This window comes from Limulus polyphemus, unplaced genomic scaffold, assembly GCF_000517525.1.
Source record: "Limulus polyphemus unplaced genomic scaffold, Limulus_polyphemus-2.1.2 Scaffold840, whole genome shotgun sequence".
Lineage (NCBI taxonomy): Eukaryota > Metazoa > Arthropoda > Merostomata > Xiphosura > Limulidae > Limulus > Limulus polyphemus.
The window spans coordinates 284,484-308,969 of NW_013666450.1; the positions used below are offsets into that span (position 1 = coordinate 284,484).

At 32.9% G+C, this 24,486-nt stretch overlaps 3 protein-coding genes across 4 annotated transcripts in view; 1 reads left to right on the forward strand and 2 right to left on the reverse strand.

Moving 5' to 3' along the window:
• The window catches only part of LOC111086089, a 19,843-nt gene extending 19,485 nt beyond the window's left edge, over window positions 1-358 (reverse strand). Inside the window, exon 1 of the mRNA XM_022387611.1 lies at window positions 147-358. Within this exon, the coding sequence (XP_022243319.1) occupies window positions 147-231 (85 nt within the window). The 5' untranslated portion in view covers window positions 232-358. The remainder of the gene's footprint in view (window positions 1-146) is intronic.
• Window positions 359-4,912: 4,554 nt separating this feature from the next.
• Window positions 4,913-6,892, forward strand: LOC111086088. Its single transcript, XM_022387608.1, has 2 exons — window positions 4,913-5,050; window positions 5,413-6,892. The coding sequence occupies exons 1-2, from the start codon at window positions 5,008-5,010 to the stop codon at window positions 6,318-6,320; spliced, it is 951 nt and encodes a 316-aa protein (XP_022243316.1). The 5' UTR covers window positions 4,913-5,007; the 3' UTR covers window positions 6,321-6,892.
• Window positions 6,893-11,946: 5,054 nt separating this feature from the next.
• The window catches only part of LOC106460815 (myosin light chain kinase, smooth muscle-like), a 66,463-nt gene continuing 53,923 nt past the window's right edge, over window positions 11,947-24,486 (reverse strand). For both annotated transcript variants that reach the window (XM_013920556.2, XM_013920555.2), the window contains exons 8-11: window positions 20,796-20,841; window positions 19,286-19,360; window positions 15,931-16,032; window positions 11,947-15,593 (exon numbers count right to left, since the gene is read on the reverse strand). In XM_013920556.2, the coding sequence (XP_013776010.1) occupies window positions 15,976-16,032; window positions 19,286-19,360; window positions 20,796-20,841 (178 nt within the window). In that variant the 3' untranslated portion in view covers window positions 11,947-15,593; window positions 15,931-15,975. The remainder of the gene's footprint in view (window positions 15,594-15,930; window positions 16,033-19,285; window positions 19,361-20,795; window positions 20,842-24,486) is intronic.

Sequence of the window (24,486 nt, forward strand, 5' to 3'; positions counted from 1 at the left end):
GATAAATTCAGAAGGAAATTTTTTAATCAGTTAAATTTTAGAATAATCTTAACATGTATTTACAATGTTGGATTCACGAAACATTTTGTAACAAAATGTAGCAAGAATAGCTATGAATAATTTTAAAACTTGCTCTTGTTTCTTACCCGTGACTCCCCATATTACCAACAGAATAATAACGGTTTTCATGGGATGTGAAGATGCTGTAAATATTATAAGTTCTTTCAACATCGTGGTCCAGTGATGAAGAAAATATTGGATTTTTAAAGTTTTTTCTATCAATAAATTTTCTTCAACTATTTTGTGCAACCACGCACTATCAACGTTAGATCTTACAGAGTTGCTTGTGTATACTCGATGTGTGTGTAGAAGATGATCTATTTTCGAGATCACCACCTTTATTTATACATCTCTCTTTCTCTCTTGGTCTACTTTGTGCCCACGTTCTTGTTAATGTTAATGCTTGTTGTAACAGACTTCATACCAGGATAAACCTTTATAAATTAGGATTCATTTTATTGTTTGAAGATAAGTTTTCTTTGTGATTTTTCTCGTCTACAGCATCTAAACAAAAGATTTAGTAGTCAGCGGGAATCTTTCCAGTTAGGATAAACCTGGTGTCCAAACTGATGTAATAAAGTTTATCTGGATTTTGAAACCCGTTTAATAGAGGAACTTCGTCTTAAGTAGAAAACTTTACCAGGAGAAGGTTGGAAATAAATGTACAAAACATATAACACTCCACTAAAATTTATTAGATACATATTTTTGTAGTCGTTAAAATATTTGAAATTTCATAATTTAAACTTTTTGTACACCCACCATATATTTATAGGTACCACAAAGTTTCTAAAGTGATTTAATTATAGGAAAATATATATATAATAATAAATTCGTAACTGTGAGATCATCTACTATACAGCAATGTTTTATGTGCCTAATCATGTGAGGATTATTTCGTTATTCTTGCATTGTTTACACCCTGTTTTTTACAGTACCCTTAAATAATTTACATCCTGTTTTTAAAACAAAAAATAAGCAATTGAAATGATAAAAAGTAATCATATATATCATTTAAATAATTAAATAATCATTTAATAATTCTAATGTTATTGGTTCTATTTCTATCTGGATGTGAAACAGTCTTCCAGTTCGCTAGATAGTAAAGAACCAGTCAATAAAATGATATTAGCAGTTTGTGTTGTAGGTTCTTTTGGTCTTTGTTTTATTTATTTTTTTCATAAAGTGATTTTCCTTTCATGAAATAGAATCAGCGTGCTATCAGACAAGGATTACACAAGAACTGTATGCAACTGATTTTTATAAGTTTAAACTGATAGACGTGTTATATGTACGCAGCTGGTCAACATCATCCATCGACAAATTTCAGTTCAGGCACACTAGCCAGGCTCAGCCCAGGACAGCCACTGTTAAATTAATATAGAAAAAAAAAGAAGAAGAAAGAGAAACTTTAGATTGAGTAAAAATAGTTCACACTTTCAGTGAATTTTTAACCAAATTTAATCACGTTTAAACTCATTATTTATTTTATGTAACTTATTATCGCTATAATTAACAATGAATTAAATATTTAATGAATGTATTTTCCTACTTCAAAATCTAACTTTCCTTGAGGAAATACATTTCTAAACTGTCATTATTATTTGCCAGCAGTCGAATATGAAATTTGTTTTTCTCAAATTATTGATTACACAGACAAGCCTGCGAATTTAAGCTTCATAAAAGTTGTTTCAGTTTTAATAACGGATTTTCCATAATTCAACTACGCAGATTTCGAAAACAGTATTTATGTTTTTCTATCGCGTAAGATTTTTTTACAAATCGGGAAGAAGATATAAACTTAGATCAAATTTTTATCTCTTATTTCGTTTACCGCAATGAACATTTTTTATTATTATGTTTGTAAACAAAAATACAAACAAACTGAAGAAAAGGGAAGAACATTCGTGACAAACGAATATGCATCCTCATCCATCCTGATTTTTTTTATGTATCGCGTTATGACGTTTTGTGAAAAATCTGTACGTGATGGAGAAAAATGGATACCATTTTCGGATTCAGCGTACAGGAATTACAGTAGAACATGTAAAAATTTCAAAAACCATCGCAGGCCTGTGTAATTGTTTTGTTAGACATTTGATACTTTTATTGTTTTTTTCATTTATACTTCGAAAATAGCATTACGGTTACCACATAAGTTGTACCCTACATCCAAGTCAAATTTGTCAAGTTGGGTTGTTTGAAGATAAGCTACATTTTTACTTTACAAACATTTTTTCTGAAGAGATCTCATGTATAATTTTTGGTTGAGAAACTATTCCTGGTTGATTTATAGGAAGAAACGTTTAGTTGTGGTGATATTGCTGTCATCACTAGGATTATAATTATTTGTTATTTCTCCGAAGGGCGACAGAAATAATTTTAATGTACAAACCACAAAACAATAAAACCACAGTATATACTTGTTTGGTTGTTTGTTTAAAATTTTCGCGCAAAACTATACGAAGGGTTACTTGTGCATATAGTCCCTAAATTTGACGTGATAGTCTAAACTTTAGAGGGAGAGCAGCTAGTCAATAACATCACCCACCACCAACTAACCCTGGGCTGAACTACTCTTGCCTGACCGAATAGTGGAATGTGCTGTCGCTCTTATAACGCACCTACGGTCACAAAGTGCGAAGCATGTTTTTGCGGCAACAGCACGCTAGTAAACCTTCGGATTCGTAGATCGGACACGCTAGCCACAAGGCCACACCCAGACACCAATGCATGTGCATTTCGATTTACATATGATCACTTGCAAAAAGTTTTGAATGATTCTGAAGATGAAAAAAGGACTATAAGTTACTCTTTGTATCAGTAAAACTGAAAGTATTGCCCCTGCCGCAGCTATTGACGATACTCGTTTTAAGCACTTTCGTCATTAATGACTCATTTTAGTCCCACGGTGGCTCAGCGGTAAGCTTGAGGAGTTATAGCTCTAAAATTCAGAGTTCGATCTCTGTGGTGGGTACAGCACAGATAGCTAGCACATCGTGCAGTTTTGTGCTGAAACAAAGGAAATATCAATTATTTCTCTATTAATATTGATGAATGTAATTTTAAAATATTTATTCAAGCACAAAATAAAACAAAAAGTAAGAAATTGTTAAACAACTCATCGATCTCGTATAGACGTTCAACGTAATAGAATACGAACTCAAAGTTGACACTCGGCGTAGGCTTGAAACTTGACCTGTGCTTTAGCTCAAAATTAATTTAGTAATGGCTTTTAAGTATGCTGTTTAAGGTTTAAGAGCAGCGCACACATTTTGATGGGAACGATTTTTTGAAGAATTTTAACTATAAACACACACTCATTTACGCCTTCCTATTGGAATCAAATAATGATCATAAACAGGTAAATGTGGAGTTGTAGGCAGGGGCGTAGTCGGGGGAAGAGGTCGAACTACCACCCTAATATATTTAAATATCTAAAAGGTTCACTATTTTCTGATTTAAAAATAAAATGCATCATTTTCATATCAGTCACGTAAAATCTCTGAGTAGAAAAAATGTCCACAGTTTTTTGGAAAAGTCCCCTTGTGGGATAACAGTAAGTCTACAGACTTACAACGCTAAAATCCGTGGTTTGATTCCCCGCGGTGTACACAGCATATGGCTCAATGTGGCTTTGCTCTAAAACAAACAAACATTGTTTATAGAAAAAGACCCTCTACACACAAACACTGGCTATACCCATGGATATAGGTACTTAATCTCTGAGTCTGCGCAGAATGCTGAAAGTGTTCAAATGTTTTATTCTAAACATTTCTCCAGTTACTTAGAAAAAAAAGCAACTAAGTTTAAAGTATACCAGATTTAGCACGTTTCAACTGTGTCTGTATACCTGTAGTAGTTTTTACATTGGATATGTACATAAACTGTGGTATGTTCAATTTTATACAATCTCTTGTGTTGTTTACTGGTCAATAGTTGCTTTATAAATTATTGTTTTATTCAGCGTCTCAACTGATATACTACAGTTTCGGGACCCTCGTTTTCAGTTTAACACGAACCTGTTTTTCTTTCACCAGTAACTAAAATTACTACATTACACATTTAACAAAAATTCCATAAAACAATTATTTCGACGTAATGAGATAAAGAAAAAACGAAGAAGAAAATAAACACTTGTTGCCTACAGGAATAGACGTCTGTTGCATGATCTTACTAAAAACTTTTAATACTCCATTAAAAATGTCACATCCTGCAGTAATAATTACTTTTTAACCATTTTAAAAGTTAAACTTCTTCAAACGCTTTCGCTTGGCTAAATGGAAAGTTTTTTTATAGGTACATATGAATTTGACACTCGATTCGATACCGCAATAATTTAATATGTATTATGTGGTGAAGAAATTCAATATTTTTTTTTTAAATATCCAAACGGCAGAAGTCAATACTTTAATGTATTTTAGGTGACAACTGTAGAAACGTTGAGTTGATTAAAAATAAACTAGACGTTTTTAATAACAGAGAGCATGTTCATTTTGTATGCTACAGAGTTGTTGCCTTCCAATGAAATCATAGTTTATAAGATTAGGAACAAAATTACTCCACTCGTTCAAGAAAAAAAAAATGTCAGGAGGGATTTTCCGGTTAATATAGAGCGATCTGACCAAAATACTCTCTTCTGTGGGGGCTTATGTTTTGGTAAAAGTTACTAAGATAGCAACGTTTCATGAAGAAAAATCCTAGTGTCAGAAAAATGGCATTTATCCTCATTAGTTTAGTATTAAAAACATTTTCCAATAGGAATCACCGCCAACATTTACGTAGGCACTAGCGATGCCAGACAAGCATATAAATAGCTCTTCTACTGAGTATTCACAACAGATCTGTGGTTCTTGACATTGGCAAGAGTTTGTATAAAGGTCCCTTAAAGTACCATTACTTTAAATGTAAAAATACATAATTTTGTTTCTCATTCTTTCGACTAAAATGACAGTCTACTTGTTTCTATTGGTGCTATCGCCAGCTATGGGTAAGTTTTAATTTAAACTTGTTTCGTTTGTTTTTAACACGTTAATAAATACAACAAAAATATTCGGCTTATGTGTTTATCTTAGTAATTTAGCGTAACTTATTATTTAGTAAGTACAAATAGTATATATTCCTGAGTTAATCATTTATTAAAATATGCACAAATGTGTTGTTCTCTTCCAAGCAAGAAACATTATATATTTATGACCAATAGGAATGTATTTGATCGTATGTTGTTTGAAACTTGCATTAGTACTCTCATATTTTTTATAAGCTGAAAAGTTTCATAAACACTTTCTGTAGATTATACGAACTTGTTAGTCATAGTAATAACTTAATCCATGTGTCATAACCATTATACAGCTTACGTCGTTTTCGATGAAAACAAACGACAAGACCTAATGCAATACCAGAGAGCTGGTCAGAGGTATTGGAGCCAGTCAAATGACAAGTCACAGGACTTAATACCTTATTCACAAGTTGGCCAGAGTCACTGGAGCTGGTTGGATGACAAACGACAGGACATAATCCCTTACCCACGAGTTGGCCGAAGTTATTGGAACTGGACAGAGGACAAACAACCGAACGTATACCCTTATCCAAGAGTTGGCCTGAGCCAATGGAACTGGTTAGAGGACAAAGGACAGGACTTAATCCCTTATCCACGAATTGACCGGAGTTACTGGCGCTGGATAAATAATAAACGGCAGGATCTAATCCCTTATCCTCGAGTTGGTCGGAATTACTGGAGCTGCATAAAGGATAAACGACAGGACTTAATTCCTTATCCGCGATTTGGCCGGAGTTACTGGAGTTTGCTAGAGGACAAAGGACAAGACCGTATCCTTTATCCGCGATTTGACAGGATACAGGACAAACGACAAGATATAATTCCTTACCCGCGAGTTGGCCGGAGTTACTGGAGCTGGATAAAGGATAAACAACAGGACACAATCCCTTATCCTCGAGTTGGCCGGAGTTACCGGAATTGGTTAGAGAGCAAAGGACAAGATGTTGTCCCTTATCCGCGAGTTGACAGGAAACAGGACAAACGACAAGATTTAATCCCTTATCCGCGAGTTGGCCGGATTTACTGGAACTGGTTAGAGGACAAAGGACAAGACTTTATCCGTTACCCACGAGTTGACAGGATACAGGACAAACGACAAGATATAATTCCTTACCCGCGAGTTGGCCGAAGTTACTGGAGCTGGATAAAGGTTAAACGCCAGGATCTAATCCCTTATCCACGAGCTGGTCGGAGTTACTAGAGCTTGAAAAAGAACAAACATCAAGATGGAGTTCCTTTTCTTAAGTTGGTCGAACTGTGAAGAAACGTCAAGAAAAATTCACATTTAACTGTCTTTACATACTATTATAAATGACATTTATAAAGACTATGGTATTGATGCAAATTCATATTTTGCGTCTTCTATCAGGCAACTTTCACTATATTAAATCACAAGAATAGACTGTAAAGAAAGATCTAATTACAATAAAGAATTCGAAGCTTAGGACCAGAAGTTTAATTTTTACAAAGTTGGTTCACGAAGAAAAATAAGGCAGGTATTTTCTGTCCTTCTATTTGACAGAGTGGATACCATCACCTGTGAATGTTTTAGTTAATCCACCTGCTCTTTAAACAGGGATAAGACATATAATCTGTATCAACACACAGCTCTTTTCGACTAACACTTGCTCCGAGCACTAACTTATTATACATTTAACAAATAGGAATCATGAAACAAATTGAAATTTAAATATTTAAAAAATAATCAAACGTGAAGGTTTATTTATTTCCATGAAAAGTATTATATTAGTCAATAAATATTTCGCAAGGGAATGTATGACGCTTGTTCTTCTTCTGTATTTCTTTTATTGTACGTCTTAATTGAATACTACAAACATATAAAGTAAGAGTAAGTGATATAATCCCATTGGTCAATATTATCTCAGAAGAATGATGTCATTGAAACATCTTTTGATCTTAAATAAATCACAACTACAAAACAAAAACAAAATGTGCTGCCGTCTAATACACATTTCTCTTATTTTTATTTTCACTTACACGCATTATTTTGTTTGCTAACAACGCCAATGCTACCTCTTCAGCCTTTTCTTCAATTAAAGACGAAGGAAGAACTCTTTGAATATCGTCAATTCCTCCATTGACAAGGAAGGTTCCTAGTACACCTTCAGCATAATCCTCCACAACTTCTATGACATGTCCAAGAAGCAGCTTAGACGGCAAAACTTCGAATCTAGAGGTTCTAGATTTTAAATATCTGGATTTTCTTAGGTTACAAGAGTCTCTGTGGTCTTTAAAACAAGCCGAATAAGTAGAAACCCCATTCTTGAGGACTGAACAATTTGTAAAATATCTGAAAAATTGTGAAGAAAAATCACTGCTTTCGTCAATTTGTTAATGTATTTTGGGTTTTAAAGATATAATAATTCTGTTTTATTTGAACCTTATGTAATTATCACAGACTTATGATATAATTCTAGATAAATATATATAGATCACAACTAATAATTATCCAAGTCTTGGAAGAGCCTGGTGATTAGAGCGCTCGACTTGCGACTTACAAGTTGCAGGTTCGAATCCCGTCACCGAACATGTTCGCTGCCAACACGCCTTGTCAGCACGTCAGTAAGTAGGTAAAAACTTTGCCATGATCGTAACGAACTGACAGAAGGCTACATCCTGATGCGGATGGGCAAAGCCTTATTCATTAATTATTATTTTTTAAATGATTATTCCAGTAATTAATATAGTAATTAAAAAAAGCGATCAAACTAAGAGTATTTAGTTAAAACAAAAACTGAATTCTGATTAGATTACATTGACTTATTAATTATTAGTAATCCCAAGATCAAGTAACGCATTATTGGGATTCCTATCTCATTCTATTTTAACCCTTTATAAAATTCTGCGTGCAGCAGAGAGAAAAAAAAAACAGTTTAGTGAAAAAAGTTATACTGCAGTTCATTCCTACATTGTTTGATGTCATTCAGATCAAATTGTCTTTAGAATATTATTATTCAAATAGGGTTATTTAATATTATTCATTGGCTGAAATTAAACTACTTAATACTTTCTAGGCTAAAATCTTGCATGGTTTATCTATGAAAAAATAGCACTACTACCGAATTTTAAAGGGTTTACAAAAATTTGGTTTTATGCGTGCAGACATCTCAAATGCCATTTCCGTTCTTGACCATTTAGGAATTTGTAACCTCCAAAAAAGAAACAAGCTGATAATGTTGTTTTAACTGCTTACAAAGCTCGAAAATTCTTGTCCTTTTTTGACATGTATAGATCGAGAAAGTACTATTTTTATCAAGCATTATGATAACAGACTAAACTACTACTTAATGGAAAGATACAAACTTTATGAGCATGTAATTACTTAATAGGAACGATATATAATTTTGGAAAAAGTATTTTACAGCAGGATGTTAATGTTTTATCAGTGATTGTTTTTTTTGGAGGGAAGTTTGAGAGACGGGAGTTTAGATAATATATTCTATAACATTCTATATGTGAGTACACCTGAGTCAAGTGGGCACCATCGCAACGCAGTTTCACCAGTTCCAAACAACTTTTAAGTTAAAAAAAGTTTTCTCTCATCCTTTAGGGGGGTTTGTTTGTAGTTAAGCACAAAGCTACACAAAGGGCTATCTGTGGTCTGCCCTACACGGTTTCTAGCGTTGTAAGTCCGCAGACATGCCGCTGTGCCACTGGGGGGGCTTTTAGGTAGGAAGCGTGTGTAATTTTATAATTTTTATGGGAGGGAAATTCATTATTTCCTGTTTATGTTAACAAAATAATTTCCCAAGCAAGCAGTCAATAAACGTGGAAGTTGTTAGATTTCCAACATCAATTTTGATAAAATGCAAAAAACAAAAACAAAAAACCCAGTAAATAACGATTTGTACCGTCATAATTTATAGATTGTAACGTGTAATAAAAGTGATCAGCCTCCCAGTGGCACAGCGGTATGTCTGTGGATTTACAACGCCAAAAAGCGGGTTTCGATACCCGTCGTGGGCAGAGCACAGATAGCCCACTGTGTAGCTTTGTGTTTAACTACAACCAAACAAAAGTGATCATTATTTGTAGTGAGAGATTGTTCTATTCTTGACAAGTCAATGGGATCGACGAGTTAATATTTTAGTTTCAAGATGAGCAGCTTTTCGATTGTTTAAGATATTGTTTCAAGGAAAGCTTGTTAAGGCTCTTTCAAAACATACAACAACGATCAATACGTTAAAAAAACGGTAACTTTTGTTGTCTTCGTCTTTGTTTTGTTAATTAAAAGTTCTTGGAAGTTAATAAAGGTGGATAATTATTACCGTCTGTGAGAAACGAGGTTCGAGTCGTCCAAATAAAGTTTGAGTCTAAATTATATACTTGAATACATATTTAAATATATATACTTACATTTCCTCATTAACTTCGTTCGGGTGATTACTACAAGGTACATCGCAATCTTCTTGACATTGAATGTCATTTATCAAAAGTTTGGAAAATAACAAAATTACGAAATGTATTCGTGGCAGTCTTCCACTCATGCTTGTTTCCCGAACGTCAGCCTTCACTGCTTATAATGTGTAGTTGAGAGTAAAATGGTCGTTTTATATCTTCCACAAATAACCTGATAACAAGAGTTAAGTACATGGATAAAGAAGAAAGTGTAAGGATGACTTTGGACACTGAAGATTGAATGGCATCATTAATCTGCCGGCTTAGCTTTACACGACGTAGTAATTATTGTATGTTTACACGTACCGAAAGGAGTGTTAATAAGACCTGATCTTGAATCTAAGATTTAGAGAGAATGATGGCTTAACTTTGTTTGTCTTTTATGGGTATTTCCCCCGATTACGATTATAATTTACTTGTTTTTGTTAATAGCCTGTTCACTCTCTTAAACATTAAAGATTCCAGGTTATATATATACGATTGGACTATAGCTGAAGTAGAAAACGGCGAAGTTCCCAGTCTTGACTGTGAGCATGATCACTTATAAACAGTAAACACTGATGATCTATGCTCTAAACATTTGTATACGAGTATTTAATGAGGCCAAATAAATGTAGATCATAGTCCAATACAAAACAAACATAAAAAAAAGTGCCCCAGTACATGAAAAGAAGTTAAATTATATAAATCACGATATAAAACACTAGGTTTTGTATATGTGTATCTATATACCGATCAGAATATAGTTTTTTGACTGCTTCATGGATTTAACGGTTTAAGTTGTGTTTATATTTCTATGCGTTTATCTGTTAACATATCACATAACAATGTCAATACCTTAAAAATTCAAGATTAAACAAATATATTCCATTCAACAAAACTGCTCGAACAAAGTTAAGAATACTATTGTCCGAGCACGTAGACAAACTACCAATCCGTATACCAGTTAGTACATGTATTATTAACCTTGTCAAGACCACAGCCAATCCGCGTCGAACTGTGTCTTATCTTTGTCGGTATTTAGTTCCGATAGCGAACCTGTGAGAGTAAGTTCATTTTTGATCTCTTCCTCCCACCCTGTTAATACTCTAGTACCCAGTTATGTTCTTGAGATGTATTCTTAAAGCAACAGAACCGTTATCTTTACTCTGCTGGAAAACGTCGCGTGCCTCGCCCCAAACAAACTACAATCTATGTGTATATATTAGATGTAGCTACCTACTGTCTCAGTAACGTCGGTATTTAGATAGTACAATATCATCCCTCCATGACAATGATTTCAGCTACTTAAACTTGCATCATTTTCCTTGTAGCTATGTCCTTAAATAGGGTTCCAACTGTTGATAGATAAGTTTCCAACTGTTGAACTGCTGATTGCGACTTCTTTTAGCTCGGTTGAATTTAAAGTCTAATACTCGTGAACAGTTCCATAACAGTCAGTTAGTACATATATTATGAACACGTGCCAAGACAAACCATCAATCCTTGTGTCAGTTAGTATACAAGTATAGTAGGAACACGTGCCAATCACTTAGTTTGTTTTGGTACGTCTTCGTAACATTTGTACTACCAATTGGCGTGTCGGTACATGTAATTACAAGCACGTATCAAGACGAACAACGAATCTGTGTGTCATGAACATGTGTCCATCTGCTTTTTTAAACAAGGTGCGTTGATGATCAGATATAGTGAACATTTAGACAAGAATCGGTTTTCTGTTCCGAATCAAGATCCCCCCCCCATCTGTTTTTTTTTCCTTTGGTGATGAAATACTTCATCATCCAACCGTTCTTCAGACAAGTGCCGTACGATGGTAGTCACTCCCATTTAAAACCATTTCTGTGCCCATTGTCGGCACAAGGCATTTAGTCTGGCGATAGCGATTATGTCCTCTCATATATATAGTTAGTTAGTTCGGACTTATTGTCAAATTTCACTAGAGAAAATAATCCCCTACAGCTAATGTTCGGTTGTTTGATGATCTTTTAATCCTCATGGGGAAAAATTTATGGCTTACCGAATAAACTGAAGTGATTTGGTAATAGCCGGTCACAGTTGTTCACCATGACAAATTCAGGGTCTGTCTCGAGACGAGTTAAACGCCAGACAAGCTCTCTTTCCTCAAGTTTCTTTATAATTGACGACTAATGTATTATTAAAAACCGACATAACTATTATTCGTCTCCTGTGCCGAATTGTAACCATATTTTGTTTTTCAAGATGTTGCTGGTAATTTATGCCCCTTTTTCATAGAACAATATCAAAACTCCAGTTAATTTTCTAAAATCGGTTTCATAATTTAAGCTTATCAGTGAAAGAAAGCTGCAAGAGTGCTATCGTGTTGATAAATGAAACTTAAAACAAGCTATTAAGTAACGTAAATAAAAATAAAATCAGGAGCTTCGTCGTAAAAAGCAAAAGTTTATTTATTCCATTTTTTTTGTTGTTTCCTTCACCGATTACATACCACTAATACAAGCAAAAAGAATATATGAACACCTCCATCAGCGAAAAACATTTCACAGCTTGAAACTGGATACTTCAGTGGAAAACGAAACAAACAACTTCAATCACATTGGAAAAAAAATGTGGGAGAAAAGAGGTCAACAACAAACAAACCGACGCAAATTATTAAATTCTTAAAATTAATTGTCAACTGATTATTTCTCTGCTATTCTACGAAAAGTTCTAATTAAGTATTTTATTTTAATTATAATTGCTTTATTATTGAGCCATGCACGGATGACTAAATTAATCTTTTTGTTCATCCTTTTAAATTATGCTTAATTTACGTAATATTGATTACATTTAATTCGCCACCTTGCGAATATTTCATTTCACATTTAATTAACCTCTTATATAAGAAAAAACAAATTCACTTTATTTTCTTAATATTTTATGATACTTACAAAAATTATCGAACAGAAGATTGATCAGAATGTTTTAAATGACACGATAAACATCACTAACTATTTAAATATTTTTTTAAAGAATTAAAAATTGAGCTTTGGTGGGAGTTAACCCGTGATATTGCTAACCAGGTGGGTGCTTCAGTCACCAAAGCGACACGATAGAGAAACAGATTGAATTTTACAAGCAGAATGAAATAGCTCGCAACTTCTGCCGAATTTCGCCCTCAGTAACAATATGAAGTGAAAAACAAGTTGTACTATTCAAGATGGCGTAGGATAGACAGATAAAGTCTGATTAGCTGATATACCACTTCGGATCCACCAAATCTTTTTTCTTCCAAAAACGAGAAAATTATATAGTTTTGCCACCCTCACAAAGTTAGTTATATCATTTAGGTTTAACTTGTTTAAAATTAGCTTTTAATAGCGTTTACATACGCATAAAAAATCCACAAATTTCATACACAAGCCACGATGATTCCACGTATACATGTTAACAAAAACCTTATTCATTTTTTTTTACTAATACTACTTGAAATGTAATATGCTTATGTTTTAACTTAATTATTTCTATTGTTAGATTTTCCTGCAAAATATCATTTTTTTCCTACCAAATCCTCAGTGATTATCCACACTTTGTTACTGGCATCAAAGTAAGCTTAAGCGAAACAAAGAAAAATACACACTACTTTCCTGTTCAGAAATATAAATAATAAAGATTCTTATTTCAACAGTTTTTTGTTTTTACCAAGGATAATAGGTAGACAAGCTTACAGCTTCTATTATTTCTCAAGTTAAACCGCAATAAAACACACCATGGAAAACACAACAAATCCAATATCAGAAACAGACTAGCCAAATTAAACACTACAAAAATATGTTACGTTAAATCACACCCGTTCAAACAAGTAACTGTCCGCCACACAATGGAACAATTTAATCTTGAAATTATCGATGTACAGAAATGCAGATTATTGCAAATTATTTTAAGATAAAATTCACTGATATAAGAAAAATGAAGTGAAAAAGCGACAAATAACAGTTTTTGTCGCATTAATGAAAGTGTAATTTTCGTTTATAAAGTTAAGATGCTCATGTTCAGTAGATACGAAAGATGTGGACTGATGTTTGTAATCAAATTGTTTGTTTATGCATGTTTAACTTGCAAATGTTTGGGAGTAGAATGGAGAAAGGGTGGGATTTTACATCTGGTACCAGAATTGAGAAAGGTGGGGTATTACATTTATGTACTGCAAAAGAGACAGTACAATTGTAGTGATCAAGAAAGTTATATTGATATTGTGTATTAGTTTCTCTTTCAATAATATAAAACTTTAAAAAAAATTAGTTGATGCAGCTAAAACTACTTTGTTTTAATCCCCACCTTGATATGGCGGCTGTTTGGTTTTAAGTTTCAAAAAACGTTCCTCTCTAAATATTTAAACTTGTGTATTTTTAAAATCTTGCACGTCATACAATTTTGTGTTTATTTATTTGGAGTGCATAGAAAACTTCAGTGTTTGCAGTTATTTCTTACTCGTAAAGGCTACAAACAAAAGTTATTTACAAGAACGTGCACTGTATTTACGTTTCTTAAATTTGATTTTTTTTTGTTTTTATACATAAAAAATATTACATACAATTTACATGGTTTTTATGTTTTACATGAAACTAATATATATACCCCCCTCTACACGATTGTAGAGTTACTCCTTATTACCGTGACTATTGCGGAGTGTTACGTCTGGAACAAGATACCGACTTCTACAAATTAACAACGGTATTTGTGGCTACACAACGTTAATTGAAAGAAAAACTGAGATTTATTTTGATCGTAGAGCTGATTTACTTTGGTATTCTTTTATCTTGCCTTTAAGGAATCTCAACCAATTCGCCACAGTATGCAAGATATATGGATAAAATCTAAAATCAAAGAAGCTGTATGAAAAAAAACAAAAAAAACTGAGTACGCGCGTTTTTAGCACGCTTGAGAAGAACACAAAACAAAGATAACCGAAAAAAAGTTGCAGGGTATTGGAATTCAGCGTTATTTCTCTACGAGATTTCCCAATATCAAATGGGATAAAATTCAAAAACATTGCCAATGAAAGAAAATCAAAGCTGTGGTTCGTAACTTTACTGAACACAACCTAAGAATCTGATAAAAGAGTTAAAGTTCACGTCGCTGCCAATGTTTTGCTGATAGCAGTACGAATTTTTGGTAGAATCATAACATTTCAAAAATGTTAATCCTTATGAAGACTGTTTAATTACTTTAACGTTGATACAATCTAAGTATTGTAGTTACAAAAAAATAACATCTCTTCTGCTGTAACATTTAAAACGTGCATTAATACGTATTAAGTACGCATATTTTAAATTTCTTCAAAAGTTAATTCAAATTCATTAACTTATTTTCTAGTAATTTCAATAAAGCAAACACAGTGGAAGACTATTTTAGAGCACGTGATGATAATATTAGCCAAAGATTGCTTTTAATTTATTAAATATTTATAATTATACGTAAACTTACATTTTAAGTTGCAAGTGCAGTTCTACTACAGATTCAAGAATAAAGTAAATGACACCTTAAAAAAAATTAATTAACGATCTCAGCTTACAAGTAGAGAGGAAAATGAAAGATAGCGAATGAACTTTTAAACCTAGATATTGAACTGACTTAGTTCTGTTAGTTTTGTAGAAACATTATAGCGTCGCGACATTATTTTAAATTCTGAAATATATAGATAACACTATGGTTTCTCTTTGTCGCGGTAATTGTAAGAAGACAGTACAATCTGCCATCTAGTGACGCTTTGTAGTACTAAAATAACTTTCTAAACAGGAATAAAAGAAATATTATACCTTTATACACACTGAAGATAAGAATGAAAGTATGAACAACAACAACAAAAAAAAAAAAAGATTATTCTAAGACACTTATAATAAAATATATTCACTACAAAAATAAAATGCAAAAATGAAAAGTTGAGTAGTACTTAATTACAAATAATAAAAACTAAATAATAATAACAACAATATGCGAATGATTGCTAGCGGCCTAAACATGACTGATTAGCAACTGGTTTTACATTAGGATAAGTCCACTGATAAACAACGTCCTCACTTCTGCTTGGATACACCTGCAAATACAAAAAGTTTCAGTAATCTGTTTGCAAATGATCTGCTGCAAAATAATTAAAATATTATTCCACAAAAAACATTGGTTAATAAGGAGTTTAAAAGCCCTACTTCCGAGTAACAGCAACCATTAGTTTATGTTCTCTTCAAATATGTTAAAGCAAAACATGCCACTGGTACTGCAAACAAGATTGATTTATATAGTAAAGATACAAGCCAACATAACACAGCTATAATAAACTTTATCACAATTTAGGTTATATAAGCACATATTATGCAGTGCGATACCTTTACTGGAAAAATACTACAAAATAGATATGTAATTATTCAAAATCTTACTTGGGTTTCGTTACTTTTATTTTTGGTTTCACTTTTTTCTTTTCTTTACAAGTTTATAGTTGCTCCCATTCGTTTAAGGGCCAGAAAAGCATTAACAGCTTTCTGTTGGAAGAAATAAATTAGATCAGTGACAATATAAGAAATGATTGGCATCAATTTTACAAAAACAGATATTACGAACTTCTTGTGTAATGATATACAACAAAATTAGAAATAAAAAGGTATCCAAATTAAAAATAGTTATACGGGATTTCATATGAGGTGACATCGGGTTTAAAGCTATAAATGAATCTTTTAAAATCTTCTGGTTCAGAAATTAGCACACAGGATCATCTACAAATGTTGTAATGTTTTCAAACGAGACCCAAAACTCGAGCACTTTCGAATAGTTCACTATTCTTCATCAGGAGAATAAAGGGTTATGTTTAATGAGTGTAATGCAATAAATATAGGCACTGATGTCGACGTCATGTAAATCTTGTTAACTACAGTAAACCGTGGCGTGGTACCAAATTTTTCCCCATAGTGGAAGGGGGGGGGGGGTCCATACAAAGTAACGCTTCCTGCCGTCAAAGAAAATTTTTTAAAGAAATTTTAAATTTTAACTAAAACTGAGTCGATCGTACACGAATTGATGCGTTTTGGTGGCAACTTTCAACAAAAGAAAATCCGCTATAACAGCTTCTCGACCTTGCTTTGAAAAGCGCAAATAAACTCCCAAATTGTTGTTTTGGTGTTGATGAAAAGTCTTCCCCCCCCCAAAAAAAAAAGCTGCTTTAGGTCGGGGCACATGCTATTTTGACTTGGATTTGTACTATAAAAATGGGTTTAAACATGTTCATGACGTCTGAGGTCTTGTGCACACTTTCCAGAAACGATAAATGTTACTTTACACTCGTTTCGTGAGATTAACGCTATATTAAGAAACTCTAGGACGTTACTGCACAAATACATACATACATTATTTCTACACGTTTTCGGCTCTTTTACTGGAGCCTTCAACGGGCAAGGCATGTTACAAGTAGAGTATCTTATTAGCATTTGTTCGTATAAACGTCACACTTTTCAACCTTGTAGACTAGGATTAACGTGTCTTTTTGATATTCTTTCAGTGTATATTGACTGGTCTACTACTCTGAAAACATATATACGCAAGTTACTTTACAAAAGGCAGTGAAGTTAACAAAAGCTTCACAAAAATAGAGAAAAACATTTTAAAATTAAGATTTATTTACAAGAGGGTTCTGAACGAATGAACACAAGCATTGTATTGTTTCAAAGTTATAATCAAATTCTCGTTGAAAGGCAATCTTAGTGCTTTTTTTTTTTAAAATAGAGTAATAATGCACGATAGACTCCTATTTTTAGAGTTAAAGAAATATGCAAGCTTTCAGCTGAAATATTTGGGGAAATTATTTCTAATTTATTTCATCATAGGTTAGATTTAAATGTTTCTTAAATGAGAGAATTGCAGCTTTAAAACTTCATTAAAACGAAGAATATTTAACCCGAGAGAGAGAGAAACTCACACGATCCACAAACTGTTCGTGTTTAATGTTTCGAATATATTCGTCATCAGGAATGTATTTATTAAAGTTAATTGAAAATTAATATTAAATAGTCTTAATTTAATAGATGTATGAAGAACGTCAAAGTGATATTATGATTACTTTGTGAATAAACAGTAACTGCATGCAATCTTCTATTAATTTATTTTAACGTTAAATTATGGAAATAGGGATAAGCAGATTGTCTTAAGACTGTGTATCATTCTAATTTACTGGATGAGTTATCATCTTCCCCATTCACTATGTTAACTATAATAAAACATACGGTATATACTAAATGTACATGTAGATCTTATACATATAAAAGATGTCCCAGTGTTTTTAAAATAACATGGTATTAGTGGCATAGATTGAACATGTATGATTAATTGTTCCTGCTAGTACCGCTGTCAACTTCGTAGTAATCACAGAGGCATTTTTAGGCAGAGTTATGGGTGTGACCATATGTGGTTGATATTCTATGATATAATTAATTTTAACGTCTGATCAAATCAAGCTGTCTACGTACATAAGCATTATACGTCAACCTTGTGAAGAGTATAGGTAATTAGATAGTGTTTTTACTTAAAGGTTTGAGTTCCTTGTTTCATCCTTGCGGTTAGTGATATTTTCAGCTGGTATGGAACAGAATTACAGCTATAGTCTTAGAAATCAGGAGCAGGATAAATGAAAATCAATAAAAACATGATTTTCGCAAATTCTCAGCTTTCTCGAATTTAACGTTTTAATCAATGTCTTTATGAAAACGAAAAAATAAAAATAAAATAATAATAATAAAATACTAAAATAAAACCAGAAAGACAGACAGCCTTTATGAAAATGTAGGTATTTTCACCGATTTTTATAGATTTTTTTAAAATCAATTTTATCTTTTTTGGTTTTTGCAACCCCCACCCCACTCTTTTTCACTTGGGCTACCACGCAACAGGTAATAAAACATACATGGGCGATATTTTTACAAATCAATAAAAACTTATTGGTGCCCGTTTTTAAGTTACAATAACGGTTTAGGATAAGCCAACTCTTACACACTCCCTTTTGTATGAGATATAAAAAAAAAACTTTATACTTTTTGATGTTTATATGAAATGCCACAATGTTCGAATATGGTTCAATATTACTGCATTTCCTAAACATAACAAGGGTAGTTATTCCAAACTAAGTAATCTAACACCTATTGTACTACATATTTAAGGTACATTATAAAAACCGGTAAAAAATTAATTATAAATTAATAACATTGAACAAGCTCTAATTCATGTAATATTATGATTTACGAGATGAGGATTTGGAGATAATTGGCAAGAAAGACGAGTGATATTACTCCAAACATGAACCCTTAAATAATTTCTTACCGAGAAAACCTACCGACCCAAAAACAGTTTCACCAGGATATTTTTGTTTGTTTTAAAAAGCAAGATACTCTAACAAGTTAACAAAGAACTCAGTTACTTGGATTGTTTTTTTTTTTTTATAGTGTAAAGCTCTGACAATAAAACTTTAAAAAGGTACCACTAGCAACTAATTCTGGTTCATATTATTTCTGTTAAGGTACGATTACTGTGTGTGGAATGTAAATTAAACTTCACCATACGGAAAACATCTGTTTTAAGTTTATATTAAAGAATGAAATATCCATAAAACTAGAATTAGAGTTAATCGTCTAGTATAAGAGATATAACCTTATTGTATATATATGGCTTTCACACATAAATAATGATTATACAATGTAGACTAACTGTCATATATGTGACGGACCGAAATTCTATATTTAAGCTTGTACTTACCTGCCACCTACGGCGAATTACGAACCTCTTAAGCCTCGTTTTATCTAGCTGGGTATCCTTCCTCATCTTGTCTTTCTATAAAGTCATATTTAAAGAAAAGTATTGTGAGTATTTTAACTAGGAATATAAACAATACAATGAAGTTTAAAATGAACTATTTAGGTAAAAGAGAACACACCAAAAATATCAAGTTCTAAAGATAAAACATCTAGAAAAAATGATAAAAGCAACCTTTGAAGTAAGTAACCGCCCAGTTTGAATACCAGGAGAGGCTGATGTTCTTCGATTAACTTACATTATGAGGCAAAAAGGAATTGAAAGTCTACCTAGAGAAGAAGCGAAGGTTCACTAACATATTTCTACACTAAAACTGTTAAATATAGCAAATGTTAAAGATGCAGCCTATAAGTAAGGCAGACGTTTTTTTTTTCCTAGAGTTCTACACAAAGAACAATAAATAGAACATAAAGATGAAAGCTACGAGTAAGATATTTTCCTACTGAGATTTCTATACTAAGATTAATAAGACCAGTTCGCACGAGGTAGCGTTGTTCACTGGCTCAAGTGATTTCCAAGTTTCTGTTTTATCTAGGCATCTTGGATTTCCCGCCACAAACATACACAAATCAACAAACATTTAAATCACATGGACTTAAATAGGTGAAAAGATTTTAACATCTGCCATTACGTAATTGTGAAACCATAGAGGTACGGCTATTATTCAGAATCGCATCGTATGTCAAATTTATTCCGAATAATATTCGCCATTTAATGTGTTATTGTAGAGGAGGCCTTGTTTACCTAAACAATTGGTCGAATTTATGAATCTGGCCAAGGGCCCTTGTTAGAATATAAAAATGGTTAAAGAAATTATGTTTCTATAGAAAAAAACAATTAAAAGCTTGGTATTATTTGCACAATACACGAACCATCTCAAAATCACCCAAGAAAGGCTGTATACTGATGACGTAAAACCTTCCTGGTAGCTTGAGCTTTTAACACGTTGCATGGAATATAGTAGTTTTCTAATTTCAATTTTTGGACGAGACGAAGTAGTTGGCGAAGCAGTTCATAAACCATTTAGTGGACTACAACTCACAGGCGACAAGCTACCTCGTGGATAACGACTTTAAAGAAAAATACTGCAGAGTAAGGATATCTGATTTAGGTTTTTTACTCTTAGATATTAGAAAGAGCAGAGCAGAAAGATGCAGTCTACAGAGTAGGTGTTCCATGATCTAGGTTTCTAAACTTGTATATTAGATAGAGCAGACCTGAAAGATCCAATCTACAGAGTAGGTGTGCTGTGATCTAGGTTTCTACACTAAGACTATTACGAAGAGGAGACCTGAAAGATGCAGTCTAGAGAGTAGGTGTGTTGTGATCTAGGTTTATACACTAAGACTATTAAGAAGAGCAGACCTGAAAGAAGCAGTCTACAAAGCGACAGAAGACAGACCTTGAAAGCACTCTCTTTCGTTGAAAGTACAGGAGGAGATTCTAAACCTACCCTCAACCATGGATGATCCAGACAGTCTTGTGCTGACATTCTTTGGCTAGAAAACACAAAAATTAAGTAAAGCAAAATTGTCACACCTTTATTATAAATTACAACAATGCCAACAACTAGTACTAAATGAAGATAACGTAGGTTTTCAAAAGGCGATTTTAATTCTATTAAAAACGTTTTTAATTATTTTAAGAGTTGGTTTTAAATTAGTCGCTGTTGAATGCAATTGTACGGGCGGGTGCATATCTTATGAAAAGTAACTGTTGCAATTGTTATTTCATTTAAAGTACTTTTCTTCATTCGGATCTATTATAAATATTATTAGATTAGAGTCTAACTGAAGTTAGTATTAGAAATTCGCATTCATAAATAGGCGTAATATATACTTTCAGCGCTATAGGTAACGTGTGTAAAGTCATGTTAAATATAAACAAAGAAAAAGAAAAAAAGCCTGGGTTAATCAGTGGAGTCAAAGTAGTTGGTTAATCTGTTATACGTACTCTAAAATACACGAAGAAATTAAGATTGTGATTTTGGTTTCCTGGTGTTAAATAACGGTTTTCACTATCCTCTATATGAATGGATAACTACAAAGGGAAATTTGACTATTTTAAAAGTTAAAATAAAGTAATTATTCTTAACCTAAAAACTTTAAATTTTGAGCAATAATTCCTCTAAGTTATTACTATTTGATTTTTTACACAAACCCTCTTTCTCTCTGTGCGTGCATATATATATCTGCGCGTGTGTGTGTGTTGTATTCGCTCCGAAATGTGCCAGAGTTTCACACATTCAGAGCAAGCTTAAGTAAATATAATGATAGAGAAAAAAATATTTTCTTTTATATATTATCACTCAGTTCATTACTTATATTCTAATATTGTACAAATAGTTTAGAGTGAGATAATACATCTTACCTATAGCTAAATAGTAAGATCCAGCAAAATATTATCTATCTTTGCAATAAAGCTCCTTTGGGATCCAAATATGCAACTACGTGCATGGTGACTCATGAAAAGAAGTGAATCTAGGTAGATGAGTGTCACCTGTCAACACATTACTTTGGTCTTGAATTTTAATCTATCGTCATAGGAATTCAAGGGTTAAATCATTGAGAAATATTTGAGAAGGCACCAAATTAATAAATCTGCTCTCCCACCCTCCCAACACCTTACAGATAATCATCTGTATTTCAGTTCACAGATATTCACTCAGACAAATCTTTGTACAAATATGAGAACATTTTACTATCTGAAATTGCTTAAAAGTAGTTGCTGGTTCCTTTGTGTCTGTTAAGAAACTTCAAACAACGGATATACTTGTTCAAACTTTCAATTATAACAGTGAGTTCCTTGAAACTGCGGAGATATTGGAGGGTCCTCATATAGGTTACTCTCGTGACAAAAACATCTTTAGGAGGATAATTACTAATGTTAGCCTTCTTAACTCAACCAATTGTTCTCCTGACTTCCAGGTAATTAATACAGATGCTGAGAGCATTCCTATGAATTTTCATTCCTCTCTTGAAGCCCTCCATGAAGGTGGAAATATAATAAGCACTGATCCAGTTTCACAATACATACATACGGAATGTATGATACCCATAAAAATACTGCTCCATCTTTTTTTCTTCCTCACTTTTCCTTTGGTTTTTAACCAAATCTGGTAGGATAGAACATTTCCCGACTTATTATAGAGGATATTGTTCTCTTTCCCAAAGCTTATGAAGGATCAGATGCTTCTGTTTAATTGTAACCCAATTGGTTTGACTAGTTGTATTTGTCAAGTGCTATATAGAATAGTTAGTCATAGACTTTAGTTTTTTTTTTCGAATCAAATAAACTTCTCCAAACAAAATTACGGTTTTTAAAGATCAAAGATTCATCAAAACCAACTGATCAAAACGCTGGAATGGATTTGTTAAACATAACAGTAAGGTATATTTTTTTTTTACTTAAAAAAATACGATGTCTGTTGGGTGTATGGTATCTTAAGATGCCTTTCTCCATAGTTCTGTGGTTATTTACCCATTGCTGTCAGCAATTCTTAGCCATTAGGTCATTTAAGGTCCATGTTGGTTTGATACATTCACAATCCCTTCACTTAAGACCTGGACATTCCTCAAGACTGCGTATTGAATGCAAGTTTTTCTCGATCAATGTTAATGTTATTATGGAATAACTTCCTTATCCTGTGTCAACCCTACATATATTTTGAAGGCTTTCTTGTATATTATTAAGCATGAATATGGGGATTACCGAGAGGTAGCTTCAGACCTCCCTTAATCAAATATTTGAATGAAACATTTTTATAGAAGGCCAGTTGTTTTACATCTAAAGCCATTTATCTGCATTTTGCCACCAATAAGGTTTCCAACCTATCACAGAGCTTCACTAAGATAATTCTCATTTCTATAGTGGTAGAAAACTCTTGAAACCTCATTTGTAAACAGTAATTACTTCATTCTGTATAAAGCAGCAATAAATTAAACGTACAAAGGCATTCAATATTCTGTCGATGTCAACATCCCAAAGGACACACAGATTTTTTTTTCCTTTTTTTGTTGCTATTCTGGAGATTTATAGCCTTAAAACACACAAAGTTCGAAAACAAAATCTAGTCTTTGGTTTAACCATACTTCCTACTTTGAGAATATTCGACCCTACACATAATTTGGGTTTTACTTTGCACACGAGCTCTCCGAATTTCTCCAACACAAAGCTTGTACACCGACTCCTTTGAACTTTACTCCATATTTAACATAACCAACCATATTTGCAGTATGGTGCATAGCTATGATCCTTATTCAATCATTGTATTTATATGCTCCAGGAGACTATGCTCTTTTTTGCAAATATATGATCTGCTATTCTATATTTAACTATGTATTCAGGCAATATTGAGTGAGCTAGGTTTATCTTTCGAGACACTTGCGTCTGATGGAGAACTTATCCCACAATGGCTGGTTATTATTCTTATGTGAAATTTGTTCTTTAGTCATTATCAAGAACCTCATAGATCTTACTGTAAAATCTTTTTATATGAACACTATTGGAGCTATTTTAGATTATTCCTACTTTACAGATGGCTTCAAAATAAAACAAGTCAGCTGGTTCAGCTGAAGAATGTACTAATTTAGTACTAAGCTAGCCCTGAAGTAGCAGATACAAAAAAAGATCATTCTATAGACTAACTTCACAACGATTAACCTGTATCATAAAAATCTATCAGGGTTTATTAGATCCTGGTGATATTTGTAGTGGAGGAAATGATTTGTTAGACAGAGCAGCTAAAGTAGCATCCTCTGCTGCAATCAAGTTTTTTCACGCATCATACATGTAAAATTTCAAACATTATTACAGGGAAGGACTTCTTGGCAGAAGATTTGGGAAGAACTGCAAGCTAAAACGTTTTTCCACGTTAAAATTGTATATAAAAGACATTGTTTAGTTTGCACAGGGTTTGAAGGGAGGAACTTTATATAGCTATGTTTGGCACGGAATTTTAATTAATTTAATACATTTAATTCGCGATGATCAGCCAATGTACGAGACAGGTGACATTTGTTCAGCTGTCGTCCATCTTTAACCCTCTTTCCATTGTTCTGATATTCGACGATAGCAATGTCTTAGACATTTTTCTGGTCTGTATGTTGGTGAGGTCACTGATCGGATGGTTGTACTGTACGTCA